Source organism: Phoca vitulina, unplaced genomic scaffold (assembly GCF_004348235.1).
Source record: "Phoca vitulina isolate PV1807 unplaced genomic scaffold, GSC_HSeal_1.0 scaffold74, whole genome shotgun sequence".
Lineage (NCBI taxonomy): Eukaryota > Metazoa > Chordata > Mammalia > Carnivora > Phocidae > Phoca > Phoca vitulina.
The window spans coordinates 3,074,437-3,102,138 of record NW_022589777.1 but is presented as its reverse complement, the minus strand read 5'-3'; the positions used below and the strand labels follow the sequence as shown (position 1 = coordinate 3,102,138).

General features: G+C 36.9%; 1 protein-coding gene across 3 annotated transcripts; it reads right to left on the bottom strand.

The window, feature by feature from the left end:
• Nucleotides 1-26,071, bottom strand: PCF11 (PCF11 cleavage and polyadenylation factor subunit). 3 transcript variants are annotated; one of them, XM_032393516.1, is made up of 16 exons: nucleotides 25,583-26,071; nucleotides 21,756-21,881; nucleotides 19,644-19,832; nucleotides 19,114-19,308; nucleotides 16,864-17,981; nucleotides 16,293-16,473; nucleotides 15,700-16,183; nucleotides 13,592-15,156; nucleotides 12,805-12,904; nucleotides 8,937-9,056; nucleotides 8,330-8,435; nucleotides 6,591-6,774; nucleotides 5,945-6,100; nucleotides 5,599-5,691; nucleotides 5,043-5,078; nucleotides 1-4,161 (listed from the first exon to the last, which is right to left on the bottom strand). In XM_032393516.1, exons 1-16 carry the CDS (start codon nucleotides 25,772-25,774, stop codon nucleotides 3,946-3,948), a joined length of 5,061 nt encoding a protein of 1,686 aa, XP_032249407.1. In that variant the 5' UTR covers nucleotides 25,775-26,071; the 3' UTR covers nucleotides 1-3,945. The 3 variants fall into 3 exon arrangements, with proteins under 3 accessions (XP_032249407.1, XP_032249408.1, XP_032249409.1); XM_032393517.1 differs by having other exon boundaries at nucleotides 16,093-16,183; nucleotides 25,583-25,774; XM_032393518.1 differs by lacking the exons at nucleotides 1-4,161; nucleotides 5,043-5,078; nucleotides 5,599-5,691; ... (1 more) ...; nucleotides 6,591-6,774; nucleotides 8,330-8,435 and adding an exon at nucleotides 8,444-8,552 and having other exon boundaries at nucleotides 25,583-25,774.
• Between the last annotated feature and the right edge of the window lie 1,631 nt (nucleotides 26,072-27,702).

The window sequence follows — 27,702 nt, the reverse complement described above, 5'->3', positions numbered from 1 at the left end:
CTGAGCCACCCAGGCACCCCTTCTTTGTAAAATTTTTTTCAAAGAATCTATAGGTGATTAACTCAGTACTTTATAGAACAAGAAAGATGTGAAAGGAGACTTTTTCTGTATTGATTTTTTAAGTTTTACAAAAATTCTTCCTAAATAAAAATACAGAAGCACAGAAAAACATGTTATATAAAGCAAGAGAAAGTACTTTTAAGGAGTACATGGGCCAGGGAAGATTAAGAAGCTAAGAAAAACACTGGTTTTGGCAAGGAGTCATTAGTAACACTCAGGAGTCAAGATGTAAAAACCCAGAATGCACAGGATTTCAAGGTAAGTGAGGGACTGATTAAAGGAAATGTCTCAAGTGAAGCATTCCAGAACACAATGAAGTGGGCATCTCAGCATTCCAGAGAAGTGGAGCTCTTTGTAAGTAGGAAACTTATGGTTCCACCTCTGTTTTTTCAAAGAAGGGTCTGCCTAATCTCCCATAAACCAGCTCTTTGCATTTAGTTCCAGAGGAGGGAGCAGGGCCAACCCCAGGCCGAAAATTCAATTAAATGTGTTTTGGTAACCAACTTCCTTCTGCCTAAATACTCTCTTCTCTTGCTTCCCAGGCATTCTTGCTCTCCCTTTGATGCCCACCTCCAAACTTTCACCCTGTAGGTGAACTTTTTTGCTCTTAACTTGCTTTTTCCCACCTGCACAGCAAAGTGACCCCATATAGGATTAGGAGAAAACCCTACTTCTGCAGTTCACGCCCTTTTTGATAATAGCCTGACTTTCACATTTTTACCTCCAGATTACCTCCTCTTTAGTCTGCTAAAACTTTCCACTTCCCTGCAGTTAGATGCTGTGTATTTTTCTGAATATTTCATATAAACCTCTTGTAGCATTTATTAGTTGCTAAATAGGTTGTAAATAAAGTCTGCTGGGAGAACAAAACTAGAATCGTCTATTTTAGGTTAGTTGTTGCTTGAAAATCTTTGAATTTTTATTATATGAGGTTTTTTTTTTTGCTAAAGCTTATTTTATTTTTAGCTAAGTAACAGATTACTTTGTAGTATTTTCCAGAACAGTAAAGTTAGAACTAAGTTTTAACCAATTATGTTAAAATCAGAACATTGTAGAGAGTATAAACAATGAAATTTGCAGGTTTTAGGAAATAAAATGCTTTTATCTGTTCTCACAAACTTCAACTGTTACTTCAAAAAACAGTATTCCATCTTACATAAGGCTTTCTTTGGTTTTCCTTGCTACACTTTCCGTTGTAGATTACTCATTCTAGTTCCCAGTAGTAAGTGCTATTACTTTTCCATCTTTTGGGGCTACAGTTCAGTGTTGCTTTCTAGATCAGTTATCAGATCTAGCTGTTCATTAAAATCAACTATGGGGTTTTTTTAAATTCAGATATAATTGACATTATTTTCATGTATAACTAACTATGGAGCTTTCTAAATGGTAGAGGGATCTGAATGAGAATCTACTAAATGAGACCCTCCAGAGATAAACAATCTGTTCTTAATATTCACTGACTGTAATGCGGTGAAATTTGGGGGCCACACATCTAAATCACTACCCAATATCCAACCTCCTACCTCAAAGAAAAACTAGGAACTGGATTTTCATTTCCAACTATAAAGACCTATGATCATCTCAGAGGAAGTATTGTCCCTCTGCCACTCCAGAGCTAATTCCTTTTGTGCTATTGATAATCTCTTTTCAACTCTGACACTGGTCTATCATCTGTCTTCAAGTCTCTCCAATTAACTCCTTTTAACATATATGTTAACATCTTTTTGTCTCATTCTGACTACAGTTAAATTTCCAGTTAAATTTCATAGAGTAGCTCTTACAATTTTGTCACCTCTCACCCACACAACCCATTGCAACTGGTGTTAACACCCATACTCACCTGTTCTTCAATCAGTTGTTAGAGGATATTTCTATATCATTCCATATTTTCTTGACTTTGTTTACTGCCCATTCTTCGAAATTTTTTTACCATTACGTTTTTTTTTTTCCTCAATGGTGCTTTCTTACCCTTCTACTTAAGAGTCTAAATGTTTGCTCCTCAAGGACTTGACCCTTGATATGGATACTCTTGATACACTGGTAGGTTTGAATGTCGCCTTTTGTCATATACTTTTAAGCATTTGATAAAAGTTATGATCCCCCCCAAAAGAAGACAGAAGAAAATTTTGCCTATGTTTTTGGATTAGACCCCAGCATTTCTTCCATGACAGTGTTCATTTATATTCGTAAGTTCAGCTATCACACAATGTTTTCACCTCTCAAATCCAGTGGACACCTACCAGTTTTTCTTACTGAACCTCTTTATAACATTTGACAATCTCATAAATTTCTATTCACTTGATTCTTAAAAAAGATGCAGATAGGATTTGTTTAAAATTTCTGGTGGCTCCCATGCTCACCAGTGTAATACAAACTTCTAAGCATGACCAAAAAGACTCCTCATAATCTATTCAAAGTTGTTGGATTTTAACCATATAAAAAATTTTTTGAAAACACATGTTTTCAAGCCTTTATGTTTGCTGTCCATTCTCCATAGATACCCTTCCCACCAGTGTGGACTCCTAGTTATCCTCCAAGACCCAATACCTCAAATACCACCACCTCCATAAAGTCCTCCTTAACCCACTTCCAGGTAGTTTGATGTACCTACTTAAGGTATTCTTTTTAATTGTAGAAGTAGTACAGAATAAAATGAAGCAAAACCAGGTCTACATTCTTATCCTACAACTTTTTGAGTGATTCAATCTGTACGTTGGGGATACCATCTACTATGTAGGATTATCTGTAAATACTAAAGATACATATAAAAAATTTGCCAGTGCCTACCCCACAGTAGATGCTCAACAAACAAAATTGTTTTATATGCCCATCTCCTCCAATAGATGGCAGAAAAGATTAATCTTCATCTCAGAGTTCCTGGCTTATAGCAGGTGCCATGTTCATGTTTTAAAGAACGGTAATGAACAAAGACATAAGAAAAAGATATCACATTCTAAAGTCATTCAAGAAATAAAGAGATACAAACTGGAAGTTTCTTCATCATTCTATTTATTACATGTATGAATATTAACATCTCATGGTATCCATCTAATTCAGTCAAAACCAACAAAGGAAAAAGGTTAACCATGTTTCAAATGAACATTCTTACAGATTCCCCTGTAACTTAAAATAGAAATATGTTCATCTGCATTAAATCATTTGACATATTTTAAAAATGTCATTTAAAAAAAAAATCACCTTTAGTACTTAAATATATTTATTAATCGTTTGATGGCATCAGTGTCCAAGTTCAATAAAAGTTGCTTCATTAGATACTTTTCAAAAATGGACACCTGGATGGTTCTCTATAGCTAGAGAGATATATATGCAAAGTCCTATTTCGTTTTTAAAATATTTTCAAATCTGGCTTTTCTATTTGAGAAAAGTCCTGCAGTGCTCTCTCACACCCCTCTTTTGAAGGATAAAACTAACCAGAATTTGCTTCTTTAATCGTGGGAAGCTACTAGAAAAAAAATCTTACGTTGAGGTTGCTGTTTAATTCCATTTTCACCCAATAAAAAGTACAGAAACACTGTCTTTATTTGATGGTGTGCATAAATATTACACTCCATGGATAGCAAAAATATTTTTTATTTATAATTTACAGTTTCACAAGTGAAAATCGTACATTTTTACACATACAATTTCATTTTGTTAAATTTGCACACATCTACAGAACTTTCACACAACAAGCACCTGAAACTGTGCAGGCAGTAGGAAATGCAAATACTAAAATGTATTTATTAACCAAATGATAGCTGAAGGCCCTGCCTCAGCTAGACAATTTATATAGATATATGTCTATATATACATAAAAAATTCTTCACCTTCTATATCCAACAGCAGCTTTTTTTTAAAAAGAAAAACATACCTTTCTCATTTTATTTAAACTGACTCGACTGTATCATTTTCTGTTTTAATTTCAGTGGGTGTTGCTATGCTTTCCTCTGTACAAGCTGGTGGGGTATCAATTCGTTCTTCCTTAACTTTGGGACTTTCACAGGGTTCCTGTAATTCGTTTTTGACAATGTTCAACATAATGTTCAAAGGGTTTTCAACTGGTGTCTTGCTGGGAGATGGTGTACAATCAAATGAAGATGTCTACAAAATGAAAAGCTCTGTAAGTTCTGATTAAAGTTCAAAAGTATCACATTAAATGACATTTAGTTTAAGACCCCTTGTATGGGCAAAAAAACATACATATACCGAATGCAACTGAAATACCTGCTTCCCCATAAAAAGCCATGAAAGCAGCCAAATAAAAGGTATACTGAGCATTTAATACGTATTCAGCAATGATCCAAGCCAAGAAAAGCAGTCACCAATTTAAGGCCAAAAGAAGTTGATGAGACATACCTCTATAGTTAACCCCACAGAGATGGTAACCGCTACACATACTCTGGAATTTTTATGACTATCCTAATTTCAAATACTCTGACCTCACAGACCATCAAAACGTCCTAGAAAGTCTACTCTTTCAATGACCTAAATAAATCTTCCAAACTGCCTCCTGAACCAGTGTGTTGTTTGGTTTAAAAAAAAATGGTTACTCTCAAATATGAAAATGTGAACTTCTAAGGTCAATAGACATGTCTTTCAGATTTCACTTGTGATCATTTAAAAATTATTCCTATGTTATATGGCTTAAAAAAAAAAAAAGGCAGTAAGTGCTACCCATAACTCTAGAAACCTGTTCCCATCATGATCCCTATCTTCAGTTTCTCTCACATTTCTCTAGGCCTACTGCTCTAGTTAAAGACATCAAGACTCAAGTGAATAGAATGCAAGGAATACAGAAATTTCAAAATTTAAATCAGATCCTATCAATGTAGCACCAATATTTGGTGAACAACCTAAATGATACATCAAAACACAAAACAGCTGAATACATCAATAAGGTTAAAATAACAATATTGCTCTGATGCAAAAAAATAACAAAATTTATTCATGTAAATAAGAAAGAGTAACCAAAAAGAACTTACATTCTGATAATCTTCATAACATGATGGATGATAAATCTGAAGCAAAAAGAAAAAAAAGCAGGTATTCACATGTATATTCATTTCTAATAGACTATTCTGATATGATTTTCTTTTTAAATTTACACCAGAAAATAGCTATCTTTGAAAAGGTAACAAAAACCACTTTGTCACAAATGTGGATTAAAAAAATTTCATCCCAATTTCTCCTTAAACTTGGTTTATACATTTAAGTAGATAACATGGTATACTCTGAAGACAGTAACAGTTTTTTATAATGAAATGTAAATTCAAAATCAAAATAGTGTGGTTAGGCAGAAAGAAGACTAACTAGATTTAGAAGACCCAGTCTGGGTTTATCATTAACTAATTATGCAACCTCTTATATAAAATAAGTATAGAACCAGTTGATGGCGAAGATACCTTCCAACTCAAACACTATCAAGTCCAACACCTTTCTTATAAAAATCAAAAAACAAAAATATTTTTCTTTCAAAGTGGCAAGTTACCCCTACAAAAAAATATAATCTTAACACTTTTATAAAGAACTGAAAATTACCTTTCCATCTACTCTAATAGCATTTTTTAAATGCCATTCCTCCTCTTCTTCATCCCAGTATTGTTCAAACTGTTCCTGACAGATTTCACAACTCTAAAATAGAATCATATAAAATGAAATTTACAGAACACATTCAATCACATGAGGTAAATACATATAAACAATTAAGGTAGAAGAAGGAATTTAAGAGTTATCTGAAAGTTCAATATATAGTACAGATACAAAATAAGTTCTAAGGATTTTGCATTCTTCCATGCAAAAATAGTTAACATTTCACTGTTTTTGGTAACTGATAAGGAAGTCAGGGACATTACGAGAGGTAGAAAATTTAATATTCTTCTCTTACCTCAACTGCTCCAGCTGGTCCAGCAGGTACACTTTGGAACTCCTTTTCTTTAGCAGCCTCCTGAGTCTTGAGCACGACTTCTTCATGCACCTTTTCAAAAAACTGGCTCTTTGCACGTTCTTCTAAATCAGCTATTTCCTCAAATTCTATCCAGTCCTTAAAAGGAGTTGATTTAAAAAGAGTATTTTCATTTGTTTCTAAACTTTTACTGCTTATCTTTAATATAATGCCACTGAAAGATAAGGGTACATTTGTCTACAAAATACTTTAATACTGGTTTTTTTTAATTAAACCTTCTCTATGAACCCCATAACTAATAGACTACATAAAACAACTACTGAAAAATTAAGATCTTAATGTTCATTTTCCATTGCCTCTAGAATTACAACTACTGATCTAAACAAGATAAATTTCACATACAATTTTTTTACCAAAAAAAAGTCACACAAAAATTGGAATTCTAGAGTTAGAAGAAACATATTATATACTCTTCAAATTTATTTAAAAATACCTTTTATATTCTAGGAGTCAAATTCTATTCAGAAAATTCATGAAATGGCTCCCAGCAATTTTTTAAACTAATACACTTACAGAACTATATGATTTAAAGGTTAAAAGATGGTTTGGAGGTATACTGATTACTTACCGTTAAACTGTAGTACCAACGTCTATGAGTGACTTTTCTGCTAACATCTTTTTCAGTTCTATTTTGCCGATAATGCCAGTCCAAGTGATCTGCGTATACATCTGTCTGTGATGTTGTAAACCTCATTCCACAGGAGTAACACTGAATACCAGTGTACAGTCGATTTATAACACTATCATAACGTCTATTTTGAAAAACACAGAAATCATCTTTAGTTTTGATAACATGGCTAAATGGCCTTTAAAAAAAGGCAGTTACAAATATTTCAGTTTTCCATATTTTAATAATGGTGAAGCCATTATTATGTGACGAAATAATGTTTCAACCAAAAGCCGGCTGAAACAATACCCCAAATATCAGTATTATTCTCTAATAGTGTGTCATTAACCCTCTTTAAAATAACTGGTGAATTTTAGAACATGGGAGTCTATCCTCTTATTGATAGGCCTGGTGCAGTTATTTCCTTTCTAGCTAAAAATGGGAATGATCATCTGCTAACTGCCCCACCCCTCATCTAAAGAAAGGTCAAAGTAGTACACAAGAAATAATGATAGTACAAATTACTAAAAAGAAAAATTAAACTAATGGCAAACTGAGGTCAGCATCAATCCTTAAAATTCTGGGCTCCCTATTTGGAAAGAAATAGGTATACAGACTAACTAACTGAACAAAGACAGCAGTTATTAACTGTTAATACTGAATTATGATTTAATAAAAAATGGTTTTATAACTGTATGAGGAAGAGTTGGTAGGACAATAAAAGAGCTAGCTCAATCTTCATTTTCAAGAAGTCAAGAGATTGTCTAAATGTGATAAATCAAGAAATGTGACAAATCAGAAAAATATGAATCTTTTAAGAAATAGAGAAGTAAATGTAAGGAACCATAACTAAAGAGTTAAAAATGGTTAAAAAATGATTCTGGGTGAAGACTAGTACCAGAAGAAAAGGATGCCATCTTTTATTATAAGCCTTTATTGTAAGCCTTTCATTATAAAACTTTAATTATGTGAATTACTTTGAAAAAAAATTTATTTTAAAAGGTATAACCACTAGGTGCCTGTATTTTTATAAAGTACCCATGAGGATATAATGAGTCCATAAAGCACCTTTAAGTATTTTTATATGAGCGATACAGGCAATAGAATATTGGGAAAAAATATGCACCAAATGTTAAATGAGTGGTTGTAAGTGAGAAATGTAGGTTGTAGGTTAATTTTATTTTCTTGACCCTGAGATCAAGAGTTGCATGCTCTACGGACTGAGCTAGCCAGGCACCTCAGAATTTTCTAATGTTCTACAATGAACATGTATTACTTATGAAATGAAAATAGATTTTTTAAAAATTTAAATACTAGACTCTAAAAATCTCATTTTCATATCTTCAAAAGCACAAGAATATCAAATAAAGAAAATATAATGATTAAAGAGAAATGAAGATATAAAAGGAAGACATGATTATCAATAGCTAATATTTTAACTCCCCATATTTACTGTACCAAACACAGATAGTAAAAAATAGTAATTTAGAGAAGACCTTTTGGCCTAAATACTTGTGCAGCAGACATATTTTAGAAGAGAATTTAAAAACTTAAAACTGGTTTAAAAAAAAGAAAATGTGCTTCCTAAATTTTATAAACAGTAAGAGGGGTAAAATGAATAGCACTAATAATAATATCCACTGCTTAATTAAAGTCACTGTCCTTTTTATCTTGGAAAATAAGAAAATCAGATTACATACTGTTTCAATTCTTCAATTGTAAAATTGGTAAGATCTGGAACATCTTGATCTTCATTTTGATCTTCCTCCTCTTCAGGGGGAGGCTGAGCAGCAACTTCATTTACTTCTTCAATTGAAAAAAAAAATTTTTCTCAATACCATTCTCTAAGCCTTCTTATTATAGGGGAACACTATTGTGTATTGTAAGCATAGAGAATCCCATCTTGTCTATTCGTTGTATTTACTGGCCAAGGAAACGAATACAATTCTTTATTTTGATAAGCAATACTAGGTATGATTTCTTAAAAGTCAATTTTCATGAAATTTTATTTCATCAATATTCAAATTATTTTAAAAAAGCTAAATTAATAAAGAATACCTAGTGAAGAATCTGCACATGACATTTACAGGAATGTTAATTGAAACAATGTGCACTATAAAGGTATTAGGGCCATCTTAGAAAATTTTTGAAGAATTTCATTATAAACCAATTTTATTTGATTTTCAGAAAAAAATAAAAAATCCAATTATTGTAAGAACTTTTATCATAACTTGTATCGTTATATTACACATACATCTTTATAACTTAGTGAAATTTTGTATAGATGAAGTATAGAACCATACTTACGTGTTGTAGCTGAATCAGGCTGAGACAATTTGAGAATTCCTGTTTTTAGCAGTTTTGAAAATAATTCATTTACATCCACCTGACTGAGATGATTATCAGGATATGCCTTAGGAAGAGCTCCTTCAAAAAAATAACACTCTTAATTGAAAGAACTTAAAGATGCATATTATACTAAGCATTTTTTACAGTTTTCTTCAAGATGCCTTATTAACAATTAATTTGACAAAATCCTGTTAAGGAAGAGTGTAATTATCTCAGAAGCTCCTAAAATGAAGTTTTCATTTAAGTTAACAAGTCATCATCTCTTAAAAATATATTCTAGGATAAATACTAAAAGCTAACACTGAAAACACTGATACTTTATAAGTACTTATAAGTACTTTATATGTATTATCTTTAAAAAAAAAAGTTATTACCTACTTTTGCCCAATTAAATCCATGCCAAAGAAAAGCAGAATACACAGAACAGAAAGCCTCATGCTCCCTTCTACTTAGTGCGGCACCACCTCTAGACCCAACTTCCACCTTTCTAATTTTCTATTTCTCATCTTCTAACCACACTGGGAAAGACAGTTTTGTACAGATGAAGAGACTGCTATCTCTCAGCATAGATTTCCAGGAGGGAAAAAAAAACAACCCAAAGCCTAAGTGAAAGTATTCCTGCCCCCCATCCTCCTCCCATGACTACCCAGGGGAACGAAGATGAGCCATGTGGCTCAGAGTATACCTGCCCCTCTGACCTTTGCTGAAGTACTACAATTGCAAAGCAGCTCAGACTACTGCTGAACAGGTGTCAGGGTTATTAAAGCTTCAATAATTTGACTAAATGCGACAAGGATAACAGTCTTCTCTTTAAAGCTCACTGGTGAGGAATCAGTCTTACATATTTTGCTAAGCACTAATCTAATAATTACTATTCTTTAAATCAACTATAAACACAGTATTTTAATGTATCTGTATGTCACTATTATGCACCTCCCAATACCTCTAGAAAAAAGTTCTGAACTACTATAAACTGCTCTTAAAGGGAGAAAATTCAGTTTGCATCCACAATACACATAACCACCACATACTCTACACTTAGCACAGCCCCTTGTACAGAGGTAGGTTAATTAGTATCTGTTAAAATGAAATGTCTGAATATATGAATGAATAAATTAGCCTCAATAGTCAGTTACAACAGCATTTCACACACTAAACATTTGTATTTCATTAGAATTAGCTATTTATGTTTCAGAGTTGTAACTAGCTATCCACAAGTCTGCGGGCAGCCAAGTTTAGTGATCAAGGGCATGAACCACGGAACCGGACACCAGGGATTCTAACTAGAAATTCCACTTTCTAGTTGTGTGACATGACCAGGTTGCTTATTGTGCCTCAGTTTTACAAAAGGGTAATAATAACTGTTCTTGCCTAAGGTTGTTATTAGGATTAAATAAATTAATATTTGTAAGGCAATGAGGTGTTTGGAATTAAATATAGTGTTTACTGTTTAAAAAAAAGGTCAATAGTGGGGCACTTGGGTAGCTCAGTCGGTTAAGCATCTGCGTTTGGCTCAGGTCATGATCTCAGGGTCCTGGGATCAAGCCCCAGGTCGGGCTCCACGCTCAGTGGGGAGTGTGCTTATCCCTCTGCCCCTCTCCTCACTCGCTCTCTCTCTCAAATAAATAAATAAAATCTTAAAAAAAATCAATAAATCCTGCTACACTATAAATAATTATCATCCCAGCACAATGCCTGGCATACAGCAAATGATCAATATGTTTAAATAAATAAATGAACATGGGGTGCCTGGTGACTCAGTCAGTTGGGCTTCCAACTCCTGATTTCAGCTCAGGTTGGGATCTCAGGGTTGGGCTCAGCAGGGAGTCTGCTTGAGATTGATTCCCTCTGCCCCTCCCCCTGCTCTCTCTCTCAAATCTTTTTTTAAAAAATAAATAAATAAATGAATACATGAACATATAAGTCTATTTACTACTAAGGAAGGGGTGTTTTTACTTTCATTTTAGAGAAGAAACTTTAAGAGAAGCTAAATATAGAACAATGAATACTTTTCACATCTCTTTAATAGTAAGAAGAACTTGAAGAAGGAAGGCATATCTAACATCTCAATACCTCCAACCTAGAAGAAAAACACGTGATTTCCTCTGTGACGTGTCTATGCCCTGTATATATACACATGCACCCCAAGGTTATAAACACAAAAAGAATTTGCAGCCTTTTTATCTCCTACAAAAAGGAAAAAAATTTGCAATTTTTGCACACTATCTCATGCCACCAACCCCAACACAACAAATCCTCTACTCAACAAGAAAAACTTGAGTTCTAAAGGAAAATATATTAATATAGCAGAAGTTACAAAGTACTTTTGCATATACTACCTTATTTTAATCTCTCAAAAAAAAATTCCCAGGCAAATACTGACTTTATTGTCTCCTGACTACAGAGGAAGCAGTTGAATCACAGAGAAGATATTTGCTTATATCCTGCCCACCTATAAAGTAGGAAAGTACAGGGGTGCCTGCGTGGCTCAGTCGTTAAGCGTCTGCCTTCGGCTCGGGTCATGATCCCAGGGGCCTGGGATCGAGCCCCGCATCGGGCTCCCTGCTTGGCAGGAAGCCTGCTTCTCCCTCTCCCACTCCCCCTGCTTGTGTTCCCTCTCTCGCTGTGTCTCTCCCTGTCAAATAAATAAATAAAAAATCTTTAAAAAACAAAAAGTAGTAAAGTATAGCTTCTAAGACCCTGGTCTGATTTTAGATCCCAATTCTTTACTTCTCTTTTCATTATAGGGACAACAAAAAACATTAAAAAAAAATATTAATTAATCCTAATTGTCAATCCAGAAATTTTTTTAAAAAAACTTTCAAATTAATTGAATGAATTCTTGTGATGCCACAGTTTAAGAACTAAAGCATAAACTAGAGCTTGACTAGGACTTCCCTAGTTACTTCAGAAGTTTTGGAAAACTCCCTAAATTTATAAGCTAAACAGTGCCATGCTAGAGCATGTTTCCGAAAATGTTTTAGTGATTCAGAAATAAAGCAAGTACTGCTACAATTTGGCTGGGCTAGTTCTCAGTACACTAAAACTTTGCAGTTGTTTTATAAATCACCCTAATTTATATACTTCCCATTTTTCTTATATTAAAACTAAAATTCACTTTTAAAGCTCTCATATCCAATACTGTTATTATATCCATAGCAATATTGTTATGCCTCACCCAAAGTAACAAAAGAGCTTAGGGGACCTGGCTAGGGAGTCACAGCTTTTTCCTACTTTTTGTTTTGTTTTATTTTTAAGTAAGCTCTAGGCCCAATGTGGAGCTTGAACTCATGACCTCTGGATCAAGAGTCACATGCTCTACCGACTGAGCCAGCCAGACGCCCCATTTCTACTTTTTTTTTTTTAACATATCATGTACGATTATTATTTGAGAGCCCATAAAGACATATGAATTAATCAACTTTAGGCAATATCCCCAGTACTCACTTAATGTTTACTGGATCATCACATACACACACACACACAAAACCTCAAAATATCAAATAATTGAGATTTCTGAGGTTTATCATTTATTTCATTTTACCTCAATACAAATGTCACCCTCCTATCCCACCCCCTAAACTTCTCCCTTCTCTCTTTTTTATGGTCTACAAAATCCTGGCTAACCACCTCTAGTTGTAAACAGGATTAGTGTGAATATACATCAACAATGTAAACTCAGAAAGAGAACAAAAAATTCCAGCCAGCTTCAATTTCTCTAAATTATATATGCCCTCTCAAAATTGTCATTTCATAAAACTGACAAAGTAGCTATTCAACGAAACAATATTTGTTCAAAAAAACACAAAGTTCAGAAAGTACATACCTGAAGGATTCTGAACAAATGCTCCAGGATTTTGTGGATGAACTGGCAAAAACTGTTGTCCTTGGCCAAATGCTACCGGCTGAGCAACACCAGTAAGAACCTTTAAGAGAAACCTTGGTTTTAAGAACATCCTTTCTATATTTTAACTGAAACTTTAACAATCCAAACATATAAAAATATTGAAGATGTCGTAAGGCCTCGTTTCTACAATAAAAATTTACAAGTGTAACTTGACTGGGTTGCTTCATTTCTAGACTTTCTACAAAAAAGGAAAAATAATACCTTCCCTTACCTGTTTCATAGCATTATAAGGAACTGAGAATGAATGTGAAGCTTCTTAGGAAAGTTTAAGATACTATGCAAACATAAGGTAGCCAACAAGCTGTGTGACCTTACACAAATCACTTTACTAGTGCTTTCCCTTGTGCTTTCCCTTACTTTACAAATAGAACTGATATCCAGAGATGTGACCTGTACACAATCATAACAGCTAGTTAATAGCAAAGCTGAGGCCAGAACTCCTAACCTGACTCCTTCCCACAGATATCAAAAGCCTGCTTTAATCAATCAATCTATAAATTCTTTTTTGATCATCCTGCTTGGACATCATACTTTGCGTTGCAAAGTAGACTGTAAAAGACAAACTACTGTACAGACATATAAATATTGTATTTGTTGTCAGAGTGAAGTAGGACTTCTGTATGTTGCTGCTATGTAAATATCCAGAATTATTAAAAACAGTTCATATCTGCATAACATCATTCTAGAGTAACTGCAGCAGACTTACCTGTTGAGATGCCTGAATATTTCCTACTGTTATTGGAGCAGGTAAATTGCCAAAGTTTCCAAATTGGGAACTCTGAAGATTCTTTTCATCAAAATAGTGTCCAGAAGCTCTGTTAAGGGGATTGGAGAAGCTCTGGTTTCCAGGGCCATGTGGTCCACTAAAATTTGGTCCTTGAGGTGAATCAAACATTTGTTCATGTCTTTGGAACTGTAGTCCTTGGGATGGGGCATTAAAAGCATTGCCAGGTGGATCATTATATGGACCAGTCTGATTGAAAGATACTGATTCAAGCCTCTGTGAAGGATGATTGTCAAATCGTGTGCTTTGAAGACCAAGAGGAATATCAAACCTTGATGCTTGCTGGTGTTGTGGACCATCAAATCTTTGAGGTACACCATCAAATCTTGGTTGAACCTGCTGTCCAGGTGGTCCATCAAATCTCTGTGGGCCTGGCTGACCAGTTCTTTCAAATCTAGGACCTGGCTGCCCATGCAATCCATCAAATCTTGGCAAGAGTGATGGCTGACCTGGCTGCCCATCAAACCTTAAAGCATGACAACCTTCAAATCTTGGACCACCTTGACCCAGAGGCCCTTCAATTCTCAGGCCACCTCCTGGCACAGAAGGACCCTCAAACCTCATTCCACCTCCTTGTTGGACTAATGGTCCTTCAAACCTGATCCCAACCCCTGGTTGACCATGTGGACCCTCAAACCTAAGGTTCCCACCAAGCTGATTATGTTGTCCTTCAAACCTCAAACCGGCTACTGACTGACCATGGGGGCCCTCAAACCTCATTCCAACTCCCTGCTGTAGCAAAGGGCCCTCAAATCTGATCCCACCTGCTGGCTGACCATGAGGTCCATCAAACCTAATTGCAGCCCCTGATGGACCATGACCCCCTTCAAATCTAAGTCCACCAACAGGCTGACCTCGGGGATTATCAAATCTAAGTCCACCCACAGGCTGACCATGAGGTCCCTCAAACCTTAATCCACCCACGGGTTGACCCCGATGTCCCTCAAACCTGAGACCACCCACAGGCTGGCCCCCTGGTCCTTCAAATCTCAAACCACCTGCAGATCCCTCAAACCTCAGACCAGGGGAACCTTCAAACCGAAAACCACCTCCTCCTGCTTGACCAATTGGCCCCTCAAACCGCAGAGGTGTCCCTACTGGTCCTGGAGGACCTTCAAATCTCAAAGGACACCCACCTCCTAACTGACCTTGTGGTCCTTCAAATCTCAAAGGGCCACCTCCCCCCATTTGTCCTGGTGACCCATCAAACCGAAGAGAACCTGGTGTAGGAGGTCCATCAATTCTAGGGCTTAATTTATTAGGTCCTTCAAAAATCATCTTGGTTGGGCCGTCTCTTGTTACTGATGGCCTACTAGGTCCATCAAATAATGGTCTATCTTCAGCTAAAGCTGTAAGTCGCTGATTTGTATCAAGGCCGGCAAATCTTGATGCTGGGCTATCTACAAATGGCTTATCTGAATCTTCATATCTAGGTCGCTTAAGTGGAAAACGATCATTGAATGGTGATCTCTGCTCTTCTCGCACACCTTTTAAAAAGGAAAAAAAGTTATTTTCCCTGAATCTGAATTTTTATCAAAGTATCTTCTATCTTCTATTTTCATGTAAATGTTTAGCCAAAAATATCCAAAACTATCTCACTTCATTACAGGGGAAGGAAAAGACAGCATAATCAAGCAGCAGGTAAGAGGATGCCCGCTAGAGTCAGACACACCTGGGTTTAAAAAAAAAAAAATATTCCCCATTCTGTCAACTAATTATTTGACTTTGAGAGCAAGTTATTTAACCTCTCTGGTCTTGATTCCTATCTATAAAATGGGATAATATATATTTAATTGGGTTGTTGTGAGGATTAAATCAGATTACATATATAAAGAACCTAAGAAAAGTACCTAACACATAGAGTGGCCTAGTAAATATTAGCTCCCTTCCCTTCCCTTTGAGGGGAAAAAATGAAACAAAACAAACAAAAGGTAGTCTGAACAGTCACAAAAATCCATCCCCACTTAGCTTGTTCATTTTCCCTTCACTGCTGTGATTCAATAGGGATAATCTGATTTAACTTTTTCTACCTTTAGCAGAGACTTGCTCGTCATGTCTTCTCCGGCCCTCATGGGGTGAAAGATTCTCAGCATAAGTACGACTCCCAGATATAGGAGAAAGACGTCTTGCTCTTTCACTAAATTGTTCTTTTCTGTCAAACTGTGCTCCACTATTCCTACTTGCATGTTTACTTTTGGATGGCTCACATTCTATTCCAGACAACAAGGCATCAGTCAAAGGGTAGTCAAAAATATCAGGATCTAAGAGATCAAGTCTTGGAAATGAATGCTGAACCTGTGTCCTTTTCAGTTTTGCTTTATGTTCATAGTAGGTTAATTCAGCATCAGATAAGAGAGGTTTCTTTTTTAATCCACCTTTATTTTCTTCTGTAGGACTATCCCGTACATTGCATCTATGTTTACCTTCTTGATACTGAAATAGCTGTCGAATTTGATGCACAACAACAAGGAACTCATCCTGTGTAATTTCACCAGATGCTAAACGTTCACTCGTCTGTGTAGGGGTGATAAAAGGAAATCAGATATTTTAAATATAAAAAGTACTTACAAAAAAAAACTTAGACAAAAGAGAATAATGACTACATGTGATCATAGTTAACTACCTTTTGAAGTAATTCTCTTTTGCTTGCAAGAGTTAACTCTTTAGGAATCTGAAGGTTGGCATCTACACTTAATCGATGCTGCTGCTTTGGGGCTCGAGGTGACAAGATTCCTTTAGTGCTTGACCAGCTCTCCCTATGCCTTAGATGAGGAGATTTACTATGTTCATCACCCTGTTGTAAGCTGAAACCATAAAAGCAGTATGTTACTTCATAAAAAATTTTTAAATTTCTCAGGACCATATTCCAAAGGATCTGGTTAAACAAATATATTTAACTATAGAAGTTAACTAAATGATTAAGAGCACAAACTCTGAAGTCAGGAAAAATCACACACGAATTCTAATTCTTGCATGTCCTAGATGTGCAGCTTTAGGTAGATTAACCTTTCTAAACTTTAGTTTCATTATCTGTAAAACAGGAATAATGGTATATCACCCACAGAGTTATTAAGAAATAAATGGAAAAATTAAGTACTAACTATAGCATCCAGTAAGTATTACCCAACTTTTAAATAACACTCTATTTTAAAATGTACAATTTATTTTACTTGATTAAAATGTTAACATCCTACCTTTTATTTTCTTCCCAACCAGATTTCCATCTTTTGGTAGACTTGGAACTTTGCCAATTTTCTACATTCTCCTTTGGTTCAGTGCCTGACTTTGTAGAATGCTGATTTGCAGCTTCTTGTGGTCGTTCCTCTTCAGTCTTTTTTATTCTCCTTGGATCTCGAATATCTTGTTTATTACTTCTCTTAGCATTTCGCTCTTCCCTGGAAGGTAGCGTAAACTCTTCCATGTGTGACTGCTTAACTCCTGATTGCCGAATCTTTCCAGCTTTGGGTGTCGAAGTTGGAGACATACTCCTTTGCCTTCGTTTGGGTGACCGCCTATCTCTTCTCTTCGGAGAATGTATAATTGGTGACCGAGACTTGGGTGATCTCGATCTTGATCGCTTTCTAGTACTTGATCTCCCTGGTTTTGTCCCTTGTTTTTCTGATTCTTCCATTATTGTATCCTGCTTTTGTACAATGCCATTGATGATTTTATTTCTACTTCCAGCCAGTCTGTGTTCAGATGATTTCATGTGCTCATCTTTATCCTTTTTTTCTGCAGTTTTTCTCTTCTCTTTTACATCATCATCTTTGCTATCAGTCTTATCCTGAAGATGTTTCTTTAACCTTGGATCTCTCTTGCTCATATCAGACACCCTTGCACTTTCAGATTCTTGATTTTTCAAGTCCTTTGTGTGGGATAATTTGTTTTTCAAAGGTGATGGTGATTTAGATTTAGATTTAGATTTAGAATCTAATTGGTCAAGTTCTTTCTTGGTTATTTTTTCACCTGATTTACTTTTCTCTTGCTTGGATGAATTTAGTTTTTCAGAGGGTACAGTTTTACTTGTCTTAGTATCAGATTGGTTCAATGTGTTCATTAGGAATTCTTTCCTGTGACTCTGATCTTTTCCATGCGAAGAATGTTGACTCATCCTATTAAGACGGGGATCCCGATTAGTTCCTTTCAAATCCTGAATTTGTAAGGATGGACCTGGACGGCTTTTCTCAGGTTGCACAGGAACCTGATGGGGAGGTTTAACTGCCATAGGGGGAATTTGTGGAACATGTAATTTGGATGGTGCAGATCCAGGACCTAAGTTGGATGTCTCCTGCTGAACACTAAGAGAAACTGCCTGAAATACAAAAATAAATGTTCATGTTAATACATAAAACACGCAGATTGTCAGGAAATCAAAAACTAAGGAATGTAATGTTTATTCAATAAATCCATTCAATACTACACTTACACTGTATACTTTTAGTGTTCAAGTAGAGATTAAAATGAAAAGAAGAGATTATGGGACTTATTTCTTACTAGTCCTTTACTTACTTTGGGGTTTTTATAATATAATCTTTAAGTAGAATGAAAAAAAAAAATTCTCCATCTTCCTAATTATTCAGGATTCCTAGCCAGACTTCTACTAAGAAAATGCTAAATAAATCACTGCACTCCAAGTACACAAGCGTCAGAGTCATTCCAGCTAAATTTTAGGTCATAAAATTTAGTTCCTCCTAATGTCAATGATAATGAACTTATAAAATTTTGCCTTCCTATACTTCCTTACTCTCAAATTCAGGTGCTAAGTAAAATAACTTAGTAAAAGCTTATTCATGCATGGAAATATGTAATCTTCTTGCCCTCCTTAGTTTTGTGATGGCTTTTCTTTTGTAGGCTTTTTTTCTTTTTTTTTTTAAAGATTTTATTTATTTATTTGACAGAGAGAGACACAGCGAGAGAGGGAACACAAGCAGGGGGAGTGGGAGAGGGAGAAGCAGGCTTCCTGCTGAGCGGGGAGCCCAATGCGGGGCTCGATCCCAGGACTCTGGGATCATGACCTGAGCCAAAGGCAGACGCTTAACAACTGAGCCACCGAGGCGCCCCCTTTTGTAGGCTTCTAAGAACCATATTTCTACTCATGAAACCTAAGCTCATAAAACATTAAAGATTATGCAAAAACAACACACCCACCGTTTTGGGACAGGTATTAAATTCACGAAATGTTAATAAAACTAAGGTGTTATCTTAAAATATGGCAATTTAATAGAAAAGTATTTGAAAGAAAATAGTGTAGTTTACATTCAAGTGACTTTTACAATAAGGAATTAAAAATTTGGTCTAACATACCATAATCTGCAAAATAGAAGTGGAAAAAGAATACACTACTAATAAAAATAACATGCTCATACAATTCAAACACAAAATAATTACTTCTCTATCAGAAGACAGGTTTAAAATATTTAAAATGCCAAATATCCTCTACTTACCAGTTGTGCCTTAGCTTGCTCTAGCTCAAGCTCTAGCTTTTTCTGCTGAAGTTCTAACAACTGTTTTTGTTTTGCCAGTAACTGCTGCCTTATTAGTTGTTCTTGGGTAAGATTCTTTTGTATATCAGGAACAATTGGAGGAGTGGAGATGCTAGGGGAACTGACCACTGTGCCAGGTGTTGAAGGCTCTTCAGGCTATAAGAAAAAATAGCGGGTTAAAAAAATGTATTTCACAGCTAAAAAAGCAGCTAAGGGGAAACTAAAAATTATCAGCTTCTCTCTTAAATACTATCCATAATCAAAAATGGCCAATCATGTTTATAAGCGCACAGAAAATTTTTCAAAAACTTAAAAACCAAAGAAAGTATATTTTGTGATACCCAAAAAAGGAGAATGTATTTTTAAATGCACTGTGAACCTGAGTGGAAAAAACATTTTTTTTTTAACTAAACAGATTCAGCACAGGGTATTCTTGAGATTTCTTTATAGCAAGAAATTTTAGATAAATCAAAATTCATATTAAAACTTACCGATTTATTTAAAAATTTAGGATTCACATGGATGCTAGATGTATTCACATTGGGGGGCAGAGGTTTAATAGGCCAAGCAGGATCTAACGAATTGACTCTGACATCCAGGGCATAAAGTTTCTTCAAAGGGAATATTTCATCCCATGTGGAACGTAATTTAAATAAACTTTTTCTAGTATTTTCATCCACCTAGAACAACAGAACAATTCTATGGCTTGTTAAGTTACTATAGAATGTTTTAAATATTAAGTATTAAAGCTACATAAATCTCTGTTCTACTCAATATAGCAAACATACTATTCATCCACAAATATATACAGTAGTAATAACTTACTAAAGGTATATTTTGTTTGTAAACATAAAGTTAATAAATTTCTCCCTCAAAAAAAAAAAATTAGAAAAATTAGTCACTATCCCCTAGCCTGTATGAAAGCAAACAACTAAGCAATTCTTTGTATTTTTAATAGTACAAAATGTTTCCAAATTTTAGGGCTTGATATAGCATTCCTTATGTTACTCTTACTCTGAACAGAAGTGTAAAACAACTAGAAAATAGTTCACTTGATGGCTTAAATTTTATTAAAACAAAACTATCTAACCAATTTTCTGCAATACAATTTGGTTCGCACAAATGAATGAGTTATTTGTGGTGTGAAAGGCACCTTAAAAATTGAAATTCACAAAAATCTTACCCACTGATGAGCTTCAGTTTTATATAATTTATCTGCTCATGCTTGTGATGGGAATAACAACAACATTCAAAAACTAGCTATCAGAGAAACCTAGTACTTGGGAAAACTGAATTAGAATTTTAACTTTAGGATAAAGCCTTGACCATATTTGAGTCTTTAGAGAATTATACTTACTATAAAGTCATTTTCATCAAATGCAGTGTCAAGGCCCTATTAGATTCAGTAAAAGGTATTCTAACCAAACACCCAACTAAGTTTGAACATAATGAAACTGAAACTGAGGGGCTGGTTTAGCTCCCCAACTTCTTTAATACAAAGTCAGCTTCTCCTTAGACTACAGCTTCAGGTAAGCAGTATTTAGCCAAGGTCTACAATATACTATTAATTAACAAGCTCCTTAATACAATTTGAAATACAGCTTTCCAAATTTCTTCTGCATATACTAACAGTATTTTTTTTAGGAACTTAGAAGAAAAAAATTACTCCAAGTAACAGCTACACATTTTCTGTTCTAACAAACAAGTAAAATCCCGTAATAGTTCTTTCAAAATAATCCCAATTCTCCAAGTCTGACAACTGTTAAGATTTCTCCAAACACAACAGGTGCAGCTAATAAAAGAACTACCAATTTTTTGTTAGGAAACAATATTTAAAACTAAACTGCTTATAAATGTCCTTTTGCTCCGTGTGAAAGATAAAGCCTTCCAGGAAGAGAATTGATTACTCCAGCAAATCCCTTGTCTTCCTCAACATAATACTCTATTAACCAAACTACCAGATACAATGTTATGGAAGGAATTTGCAATCTCTAGGTATAGAAACTAACAAGCCTTTCTTCTAAACACTAAGTGGGGGGTTAAAAGTATTTCCAAAATAACCTAAAGCAATTAACTGGCCCACCATTCACACATACCTAGAACATTCACATAAAACACACTTGAACAAAGTAACAAGAGGAAACATTTCAAGAAAAAAAAAAAAAAATCACAAAAGTTTCAGGCACCAATCACAGGTTGAGACACTGGAAGATTATGCTTTTCTTTTTCAGATAGGAAGAGTCAACATCCTAACACCAGAAACCTAAACAATGAAATTTGAAGTACTCTTTGACAGCTTCAGATCTTTTTGCCCATGTCCTAGTGATGGAACAGATCTTCAATCAAATGAACAAACTCAATTAAAAACGAAACAAAACAAATTCTAAAAGCAAACCCATCTATTCTTGAACGGATAATGTAAAACCCCTAAAATCTGCTCTAAAAATCTAACATAAAACACTAACTTTAGCATGGTACTTGATAAAGATCCAAGAGAATAAAACATTTCACCACCCAAGAAAACCCAACACAAAGACAAGTATTTATTTAATCAGGAACACATTTTTTTTAAAAAATTCAAATGTTTCTAAATGCATATATACCTTTTCAAACACACAAATAAATGTTGCAACTAGATTTTTAGTAAAGGCAGTGAGATACTCTCTTCCAACGTTTTTCACGATAGAATCCATAAGGTACATAACAGGAAGCTTCTCTGAGGAAGGAGCCTGAAGTGATAAAAAGAAACTGAGAAGTTTAGTATAATGAATTGTCACCATACCATAGAATTACTTTTAAAAGTGATGCTTCAAACCTACAATACAGACTTCTATTTTCGTTGACACTAAATACTTTTGAATTAACCTTTATGAAACTTAAATGTTCAACCAAGTTCTCATCTCTTACAATGATCTTTAGCTGAGCATATAAAATAAGCTCAGAACTACAAGAAAAACTGTAACCTTTAATACATTCATTTAACACTCAATGGAATTTCAGGTTCATATGGTAAAAAAACAAAACAAAACAAAAGACCTGTGTTTTAAGTGACCACGGGGTGGTAGGGGTATTTTCTGTAACCCAAGTGTAAGTTTTGTGACATTAACTTATTATAGTGTGCCTAGACTCAATGAAGTTTCCAGACTTCTGGCAGAAACCCTCATTTCCATAGGCATATTTTATATGTTAAAGTCTATGACACTTTTGTTACCTGTAAAATTATTAGGATTACTTCTTTATAATCCAATGAACAAAGAAATTAAGTACACTTCACATATGAAGTTAATGGCAAAAAACACTCTTAAACTTGCACATGAACATGCAGGAAGGTGCAAGTTGTTACTGATACAAGAAAAACTGGATGGAGCAGCTGCTGAGTCATGTAAATCAGGTCGAACTTGACTCTGGAAACCAGGATTTGTCCTGAAGATTTTCTTCACAGCATGGACTCTCCGTCGAAATATTTTTCCTCTGACATGCACAAACCAGGGTTTCTAAATTTGTGCAACGCCAGTGTGGTGATGCTGATACAGGTAGCCCTTTCCAAAGCAAAGCAATGTTGCCCCAGTTCAACTGCAATGCCTACCCACCACTGGCTTTTAGAATGTACATCAAGTTTCCAGAAAGCATCAGCAGGTTCACAGACTTGAGGAGCATTAAGACACACCATATCAACTAAGTGTTAACTCCGACTCCACAGGAGCACCCATGATTTAGAAACAAAAACAAAAAAATCCCCGTTTACCCAGCCCATGTGTATCGGAATCTTAACCCTGAACAACACTTACCCATAGCTACCTGTAGCTAGGGTAGGCTCACAGTTCTGCAGTACACAATGCCATATTTCACAAAACCAATTGCCCATACAAGTGTGTGGAAGTGCTCTTGCTTCTGATAACACCTTTACAACCAAAGTTGGCCAAGGAAACCTCTGAATAGCTTTGTATGAAAAATTTCTTTTACGGTCCTTTCTAATAAAAGGGTTCACAAGGCCACTGCATGTGGGTAAACTAGTAAATACCAACATGTCAAATGCTTTATTGCTGTGTCTTTATCTTACCATGTCATGTTTTACACCATTTTAGTCATTGTTGTACTTATGAAGACAGGCTCTCTTTTAAACCAAAATCTGTTCAGTAGGCTAATTTTTTATTGTACAAGTGAATCCCGTATGTAATATTTTTTCACTACTGCTGCCTAATGGGAGGAGTCAAATTAGGTGTGAATCCTTAAGTTTAGTAATGCTGAGACGCTAGAGAATAAGGACACAAACATTCACCTCCAGAAAACACAAAACCAAGCCAGTTTGCTACCAAATGACAGAAAATCCCTCCCCTCACCCTCAACCCCAACCCTTATTATTTCCCCAGTGACTTTTACATCTTTTCCTCAACCTGGCTTTCCAAAAATAACCAGGAAACGTGTGCCAAAAAAATTTCAGCTTTTATCAGCAAATAGTCCATCTATTTTCACCACTCGTGTAGCCATACACAAATACAAATTTTAATGTGGTCACTATAGTCAGCATTTAGTTTTCACTTCTCGAAGGTCTTCCGGATCCATTAAAAACCAGCAAGGAAACTGTTGAGTGACAACCTGAACTGCTAAATATTAGGCTCTGTGGAATATTAGTAATCCCAAAAATACTAATTAGATTTTTTAAAATCAATGTTATTAAAAAAAAAAAAGTGCAGTTTTGTTTTTTAAAAAAGGCATTCAATGTCAAGTTAAGCCTTCAACAAGGCAAAAACTAAGTTTTCACGTCCAACATGTTTGTGGTATCAATAAAAAGGATGTTGAGTATGAGGAATGCTTCCTTTTTAAGTCTCATACTTTAAAAAAAGAACAATAGCTGTTTCACAGACATTCACAGGAAAAGGTGAATGAAGACTTGGATTTTAGCTGTCAGACTGAGCATGACAAACTTGTTGGGCCCTTAAAAACAAAACAAAACAAAAAACCTTTACTTTTTGTCCTCTTTAAATTAAGGTATGAAAGGACCACCTGAAACCGTGTATCTTGTGAACAGATTTACCCAAAAGAGTGGATGGAACCTAAAGAATGAACCCAAGTCACTTAAAGACTTTTGTTTAAAACACACAACCACGTAGATAAAAATAAGTCTTGGAAACAGATTCTACACCTTACAAAGGTAAATAAAAAAGACAAGTACATATTTTATATGTTTTATTCACAAATTTTATAATACCAGTCACACATTTCAAAACCATTTATTAGAGTCAGACCACTCAGTTGTACACTAGACAGAAACCGCCTCTAAACAATATATTGGTGGTTGTTGTTAAAGTGGCCTTTTAAAAGGGGTTCACTCTGGTAAAAGGAGGCTCATCCTGTTAATTTCAATCACTAACAACTAGAAAAAACTAAACCATAAGTACAAGCTTGAAAAATAAGAACGTAATACTGGGAAGCTATTAAAACTCATTATGATAACTAAGTTTAACAGTAACTTAAATGACATATCGCTCCCACATGAATCCACAGAAGAGGAGGACTACAGGGAAATAAAGGGTGGCAGAGGACCACTTCTGTCAGGGGGTGAAGAAAAGCACGTCTTCACTATCAGGGAAGGGAGGAAAAAAAGAGAAAAGGAAGAGGAGGAGGGACTGAACTTTTCAAAAAAAAACTCCAAGTACGTGTTACCCACTGGGTCAGTTCTCCACCTACAGGTTGGATAAGATCTCCTCCCCCCACCCAAACCCCACCCTCACCCCCAATTTCCCGTATTTTGGGGCAAATTAGACCCTCCGATAGGAGAATAAAAGTTTTATCTAGCCGCCCCCACCCCAAAACGGGGCTGACGGGTGTGAGCAGCTGCCTGGCTGGCAGGGAATGGATTCTCCTCTCTTCCCTTTCGCATCATGTGCTTTTCAGGCGCCATGTTGGGCTCCTAACAGGCGGCTGCTCCACTCGGGGCCAATTCCCTATTCCCACCCCCCAACAGCTCGCTCCCAGGTCCCCCTTCACCTCCTTCCAACCCACAGAGCACAATTACCCAAAAGGGTACGGGGGGTGGGGGGAGGGCTGGGAATGGGAGAACCACCACTCCCCACCCTCCCGGGGGTTAAAATGGTTTTAACTCTTACTTCCCCACACCACAAACTGCCTTTTAAGTCTCCCCCTCCCCAAAGGGCTCTATTCAAAGCGTGTGTTCGGGATATACAATGCGGTGGCCTAAATAGGGAGTTGGTAAGCGGAAGTGGGACTCCACCCTTTATCCTCCCCACTCCCTCCCCCACAAGAGAGGCCCACGCTCGAAGCCTGGGCCAAAGACCGAGCCTGAGTTGGAGGTGGAGGGTTGGAGAGGAGGAACACTGTCCCCCTTTGGATGGAAGCGAGACCTGGGATGAGGCTGACACTAAAATCAGGGAGTATTAGAAGAATAGGAGGCTGCGGGGTGTATAAAAACCTTGGCGGTTTGGGCCTCGATGAGAGAGACGATCTCCTTGGCGAAGGGCAGGTTCTCCTCGGCTAGAATGGTCAGCATATTGATGTGCGGTTTGCTATTGAAGGTCAGGTCTTCGAGTGATGATTGATAATCCCGACAGGCGTCCTCCCGGGCCCCCGCAGTACCGGCCTCGGCCGGCGTCTGCTCTGACATTGCGCCGCGGCCCCCCTCCGAGGTCCGCCGCAGCTGAAGCTGAAGCCGCTCTCGACACCCCGCCTCCCTTCCGACTCCTCTTCCTCTCCCCGGGTCTCTCGCGGCTCCGGCTTCACCACATGCTGACCGCGGAGGGGGGTTGGGGGACGACACAGGGGGAACCTCGGGTATGAAACGCCGCCGTCTCAGGGGTGATCTCCGTCCACTTCCAGCCGCCACAGAAGCTTCTTTCTCCACAGACACAAAATGGCGGCGGCAGTGGCGGCTCCAGCTCCGAAAATGTCTGTGTTCCCAACCGCTGCGTCGTGCGAAATGAGCAAGGGGAGGGGAAATGTGCGGTAAAAGGGCGGGGCCGTTGAAAACACCAGGCGTGATTGGCTCGGCCAGTAACGTCACAAGCCCCGCCTTCGTCCCTTCCGCAGGACGTCCTGGCACCGCCTTCTTCTACGGGCCCTACCCGGGCTTTCGCAACACCTCCTGTTCAGAGGTGCGGTAAAAAAGACGGCCCCTCTCATTGGCCGATTCATAAGGGACTGTTCGGTCATTTGTTACCATAACAACCCATTCAGAGAGGCCAATAGGCTTGGGGGAGGCTGTTTCCCGAGGCCCAACCCAACCAGTTTAAGGGGAAAGCTCCGCCGTTCCCCCTCTTCGTCCCTCCCTCCGCAATCCCCTAGCCACTGAGCGGTTCCGTCAATCATCCTCCCTCCCGCCTGCCCCGGCGGCCGCGGTAGGGGAATGGGGGCTGAGGGGAACGAAAGCTTTTGGCCCTCCTCACCCCACCTCGCACCTCGCGATTCAGGTGCTCCCGAGAGCCAGGGAGGGTCCGGCTGCGGGGCAGATTGTCCCTCCCGGAACTGAGACCCGGAGTGAGACGCTGTATTTACCCCAGACCTGGGGATGAGTCGTTGGAGATGGGCTCCAGCACGGTGCTTCCCACATCTTCAAACAAAAACACCTAGGCCGGCCTTCTTGAGTCGAATCCCCAGGAAAATGCTTTTATTTAGAGGTTGTGTGCGAAAGGCTTTTCTCTAGGGATTTGGGGGATCTGGGGGAGCCTACTCAGATCTGGAGGAAGGGTGTCTCACAACGGCCACATCCAGCCTCGAGCCTGATAGCTTCTCTATCAGTTTTCACTTCGGAACAGCCTAAGAAAACGCTATTTGGGGCACGTAGGAAAAAAATACACGTTTTACTTGCAAGAGTCTTTTCCCAGACTTCTGAAATCCTATTTGGAGGCTGGTGATGATGCTCTCGAAATACAAAGTATTCAAATAGTACTGCCATAGAGCTTCATTATAGCACAATAAACTAAAAGGGTGCGTTTTGTTTTGTTTGTTTTTATTGACTAGATGATAACCTAAATGTAGTCTAAAAAAAGGTATTAATTACATAAAATTTGCTTCACGATTGTCCTCCTTTGACTACTAGGTTCTGCAGAGATACTTTGTTCCCCAGTAGAAACCGCTCTTAATAAATGAATTCCTTTATTTGTCCCATATAAAGTAACATTTTCATGTCTTGCTTTTGTTCGGCTTTGAGTTTTTTAAAGCAGCTTTATTGAGGTATGATATACTGTAAACTGCACATACTTAAAATGTACGAGATTGTTTGACATGATATTGTGCTTGCACGTGATATCTCATATGAATGAGAAGTAAAACCTGGGGAAGAGAGCTTGTCTTTCCTCATTTGAAGCTAAGAAATATTGTTGAATAGATTTTATTGATTTCAGTAATTTCATACTATTGTTAGTGGTGATATTTATTTATTTATTTATTTATTTATTTAAGTAGGCTCCAGCCCAACGTGGAGCCCAGGGGCCTGAACTCACCACCCCGGTATTAAGACCTGAGCTGAGAGCAAGAGTGAGCCGCCTAACTGAGCGTTTGTGGCTATATTTAGACTAACAGACACGGTTAAAATAA

What these genes read in the sequence shown, in the direction of transcription:
- PCF11 (XM_032393516.1), bottom strand. Translation starts at nt 25,774, where the DNA reads ATGTCAGAGCAGACGCCGGCCGAGGCCGGTACTGCGGGGGCCCGGGAG. An exon ending in AGCAAGCTAAGGCACAACTG is followed by an intron (nt 17,982 to 19,113) that starts GTAAGTAGAGGA and finishes TTTGTATTTCAG; the next exon opens with GCAGTTTCTCTTAGTGTTCA. An exon ending in CTATTAGAGTAGATGGAAAG is followed by an intron (nt 5,079 to 5,598) that starts GTAATTTTCAGT and finishes TTTTTGCTTCAG; the next exon opens with ATTTATCATCCATCATGTTA.